Here is a 5,091-nt window from a genome sequence, read left to right on the forward strand (position 1 = left end):
TCAACCCACCAAACAATAATCAACCGACCAACAGAAAACAGTCAATCAATCAACCTATTAGTTAATCAATCAATCATTCACCAAAAATAATCATTTAATGAATCATTCAATAAAGCATTCAATCAGCCAACCAATCATTCAATCAACAAATGAATGAATAAATAAATAAATAAACAAATAAATTAATAAATAAATATCAATCCTCTCTAATATTCGAACAAATCAACCAACAATCAAACACTGTATATTACATTCAGTGTATTCATCCATTCAATATACAAATGATAAATCAAACAATAGGCAAATCAAGCAATATGTCAATCAATCATTAAATAAGTTAAACATATAGGCCTACCATAGATAAATCAATAAGAATACGGAAAGTCTTTCGGATTTAAAATCGCACCAATGATTAAATTTTATGCATATTATGTCATCATAAATATACTCACATAACATACAATTTACTTTTGTGTATATACTGTTTTCTCAATATTATATAACAGTCAGTAAGAATCAACGCTATGAGAAGTGTACATGTATTCACATGCATGTCGCAATCGTTTTGATGCATTTTACTGTTTATGTTTGTCCAGAATATTAACATCTTTGACTACATCTCCAAGGTCAGAACCTCTCGATGCTGAAACATATCAAAGTTTTCGTTGAAAAGAGGCGAAAAATATTATCATATTAATTGTTGTAATTGTTAAGCGATAGGCCGCGTGGGTCATCTGTATTTTACCGTATTTCATTTTTATCTTAAATTGTGTCCAGTCTTATCCTATACAGTATATATAATTTGTCCTTTTCATGACAGATGCAAATACTTCAATGAATGGATAACAAAGCAACAATACATTACTTTCATTACAAGGAAATCAATTAATTGAAATGAAATGGAAATCATATAAAATAATAATAATAATAATGAAAATAACGTCATATTTTCGCCAGGGTAGCCACTTCAGTTCCGGAAACTGTTCTCTTAGCGGGCATTAAGATATTCTCCTAAAGATTTCAGTGGAAGTGAAAATGAAAATTGGTGAAGATGTTATGAATTAATTTTGAGGAACCATACATATTTCAATTGCATAAGAAATTACTACTGTTTCTTTATATGCTTATTGATTATTTCATTGATTAGATTTATTTATTTACTTATTTCAGGTTTCTTTTACCAGCGTAGAGACCCTTCAATTACGTAAATTGATTTACAAGAAGGGTCCTGGCCAGGGATCATTGAAGTACTCCCTGATTAGATTACGTAAAATTCGAATCAAAATTGAATAAAACATAATAAAAATAATGATCAGGAAATAAGTGCCAAGAAGATGATAAATGTAATTTGATTTTCTGCAACCTGCCATTGTTGATGCAGTTTGGCGGAATGTTATGGCCAATTTATTTTTTTATTATTATTTCAATCGCTATCATAATAATGTGGCTATAAAAAATATATGAAAATAAATCAACCCTTGACCATTCAAGTTGCTTAGACCAATAGCATGGAAATTGACGACCATAAATGGCATGTTGTGTCCAATTTGCTTACAACCACATTGATGTTGCAGTGTTGTAGAGATTTATCAAGATGAACTCGGTGAGGTGATATCCCATCAGAACATCAATATCTAAGTTCCTGAAAATGGCCTATATATCTCAGTAGGAATTTTGATAACTATTTGGTCTCTTTCCTTTGACATTTGTAGCAGAGGTATATTAGCAATGTAATTATTCTCTGATCTCTGTCATCCTAAGTAAGAACTACCTCTCAAGAAGATCAATAAGGGGATCATCGTGACGAAACGACTTTCCTTCTATCTATAGCCTATATACTAACTAAACCTCTGTCCTGTTATTCATGAGTTCCAGCTTTACCAGCAACCTAACCCGACTTGAAGAGCAGGACCGATTTCTGACCGTGATTGAAATAGATGAAGTGCTTGCTCTCGTGGGTGACGTAGCTCCCGAAGTTGCGACCGACGACGCAGTGCCAAGTTGTATCATACTTGATATCGAATTCTTTCTTGATGTGGGCTGCGATGTCCTTCTCGACTTGGAATTTTTCGAAGGCGACCGCGGCTATCTCCAGGGCTTCTTCCTCTTCGTCTTTGTCCATATCCACGTTTTTGACCACCTGTTCGGACTTCTTGTCAATGGAGCTTGGTTTCTTGTTATAGCTCATCTATCAAAAGCAATTAGTTGATGATGGAATGGATAGTCAGACAACAATGTTGTAATACACATTAAAAAAGCTTTTAAAAATTGTATACAATGATGTTTACTTTATATGAACTTTACAGTTATTATTATTATTTATTTGACCAAATCATGATACAAACATAGATGACATTATACATGGTAAAAACAAACAATACAGAATGGAGCAGTGCTACATGCTGGTCAGGGGTGATAAAAGCATATAAGCTACTGCTCGGAAGCATATCACCCCCACATGTAGCACTGCGTACAAATATCAACTTAAAAAACAAATTGCACAAAATATAATCTAGCCCAATGTTTAATTGGGCTAGATTATTGCTTAACAGTTTAAACAGCCATGCTTAATTTATTGATAATTTAATATTGATTTTTTAAATAGATTTTAGATACTCATATAAACTGTTTAACTAACTACTGTATAAGCCAGGTTTATATAGTTAACAGCATTCCGCCTTTTACTAGTACTGTGTAAGGGCGCGTGCATGTTCTCAAAATCATTTCGATTGCAATGAGCTATCAATGAAAAATCAAATAAATAATCAAAATCTAACAGGGTTTGAAGTAAATCTCATGAATTTCTCAATTATAAACCGATTTTCAATCTAAGGAATTGAGAGTGTGCCCTTTCTAATGCACCCCCCCCCCCCCCGAGGATTATCTCACTCTATATACCTTGTGTTAGTTTGTAACAGCTCTGTTTAAGCAACAAATTTGGTGAAATGATCTTGTTTGTTCATTCTGTGTAATATTGCCGAATTCTTATTTCATTTAGCGATTTTGTTCGACAAAATAAAGCTATACATGTCAAAATAAAAAATTTGTCTTCAATAAACCATGGACTTGCTAGTAGGTCCATGAATAAACTACGTGCACACTCCACATTTGATGAGAACAATGTTATAAATATAATATGACCAGGAACAATACTACAAGAAAACAAGCAATAACGAAAATATAAAGAGAAAATATCGTTGGTATATTCCTTTATTTATTTATCAATTTATTTATTTGTTTATTTTCCGATTTATCGATTTATTTATTTATTTTATATTATTCATCGATTGCGACCATGACAGTTGAACTATGTTGACAGTTGACAATGTAAAAAGTGCTGTAAATACACATGAAAAAATACAAATACTTAAAAGAAGAGTGGAAAATCCATAAGAATAATATCAATTTGGACGATAATAAGGACTTGATAACAATGCGAAAATCAAGAAAGAATAAGGAAGAGATGCAAAGAAGAGGAAATATTACATAAAACAGTGCTAAGAGGGAAGATTATAAAGAAGAATGAGCAGGACATATAAAGAAATTACATGAGTATGTACAAGGATTATCAAATAAAGAATGTCAATTTTTCAATTTCTGATGATTAAATATTGAAAGAAGTAACTGAGAGTTAACTTACGTTGTGATAGGTTGGTTGATGACACGAGAATACACGAGATAAAAACAATTGCAATCAGGGATCCAAGAGCCTAAAAAAAGACTGGGTCTTTGAAGATTGGCCTGCAGAGTGAGAATGGCTCGGGAGTGTGCCATCCATATTTATTATATCAATGGTATAATGGAAGGTCGAGCATATAGCGCTCACCACAAAAAACCCAGACAATTCTACTTGACTAATGTAAACATTCTATCGACACCCATATTTAATTGTTACACGACTCTCAATATAGTTATGCTCGTAGAGAGAGAAAACCAGAACTATAATAATGAAAGAATACAGATTATATTGATAACTAATTGATTGGTTAGTGAATAATTTATTTCACTTCTATCTTTTACCAATGAATTACAAAAAAGTAAGGTGAAATTATGGTAACCTCTTGGAAAACATTGCTTGTTAATTAAGGTTCACTTGAATGAATGAATGAATGACCGAACGAACGAACGAATGAATGAATGAATGAATGAATGAACGAACGAATGAAGAAATAAGTGAATACAAAATTCTTAATAGATTCATTAAAGATATAGTTTATTGAAAATATTACGTGGATGTTTCTATGTGTGTGGGAGTGTTGGGAATCATAAAATTCAAGATCTATTCCAGATTAAGAACTGGAAACCCAGTCCAGTAGATATTCTAAATCTAGGAAAAGCACTAGTAACAACCTCTTAGAAATTAAACATTATAACTTCTTACAAAATAGAACACTCTTATCAGATTTTCAAAAACCCTGATGATTATGCAAGTTTTTCATGAAGCAATGATGATATTTAATCATATTTTATTTTTTCCCCAAAATCGTTTTTTTTTCTTATTAATCAGAGTAAAATTTTCGTTATATATTGTGACTGCCACTCACACGTCCTCAACCATAGCTTATAACAAACCACCAAGTGACGCGTACTGAAAGATGCTTGGCACAAAAAAATTCACCAAACCCATAAATATGAATGACAATGAAACACGTCACTCATTGAAATTGGTTATTATTATTATCACCACATGGTCACGCTGATGAAGAAAGCACGCCCTTGGCTTCTTACCACTGACTTAATTCTTGACTATAATACTCTTTCTCGTGAGAAACCAGAAGCGAGAGAAACGGCACCTCTTTTCGATAACTTTTAACAACGATGATTTGATGCGTATGTATAGCTACTCCCAAATACATGAGATACATATTCTTATTCAATCGGTTTGATTTTCATTTGAAAGGAGCAACATCATTTGTTACTGCAGAAAAAAAAAATCACATTTTGTTGATCATTGTTTTTAAGTATCACCATGTTCACGGGAAAGATGCTCAGAATGCGTATTTCTTTATGATTGCACATTTGCACTAAAAATTTTGGTTGATAGTGTAAATTGCCTCACGAAGTGTCAGAAATCCATGAATGATATAGTGT

General features: G+C 32.3%; 1 protein-coding gene across 1 annotated transcript; it reads right to left on the bottom strand.

Moving 5' to 3' along the window:
• Positions 1-393: 393 nt before the first annotated feature.
• LOC129271039 (dynein light chain LC6, flagellar outer arm-like) lies at positions 394-3,732 on the bottom strand. Its single transcript, XM_054908388.2, has 2 exons — positions 3,641-3,732; positions 394-2,188 (listed from the first exon to the last, which is right to left on the bottom strand). Exon 2 carries the CDS (start codon positions 2,186-2,188, stop codon positions 1,889-1,891), a length of 300 nt encoding a protein of 99 aa, XP_054764363.1. The 5' UTR covers positions 3,641-3,732; the 3' UTR covers positions 394-1,888.
• Positions 3,733-5,091: the final 1,359 nt, after the last annotated feature.

Source organism: Lytechinus pictus, chromosome 11 (assembly GCF_037042905.1).
Source record: "Lytechinus pictus isolate F3 Inbred chromosome 11, Lp3.0, whole genome shotgun sequence".
Classification (NCBI taxonomy): domain Eukaryota; kingdom Metazoa; phylum Echinodermata; class Echinoidea; order Temnopleuroida; family Toxopneustidae; genus Lytechinus; species Lytechinus pictus.

Coding starts and splice junctions, on each gene's coding strand:
- LOC129271039 (XM_054908388.2), bottom strand. CDS start 2,188: ATGAGCTATAACAAGAAACCAAGCTCCATTGACAAGAAGTCCGAACAG.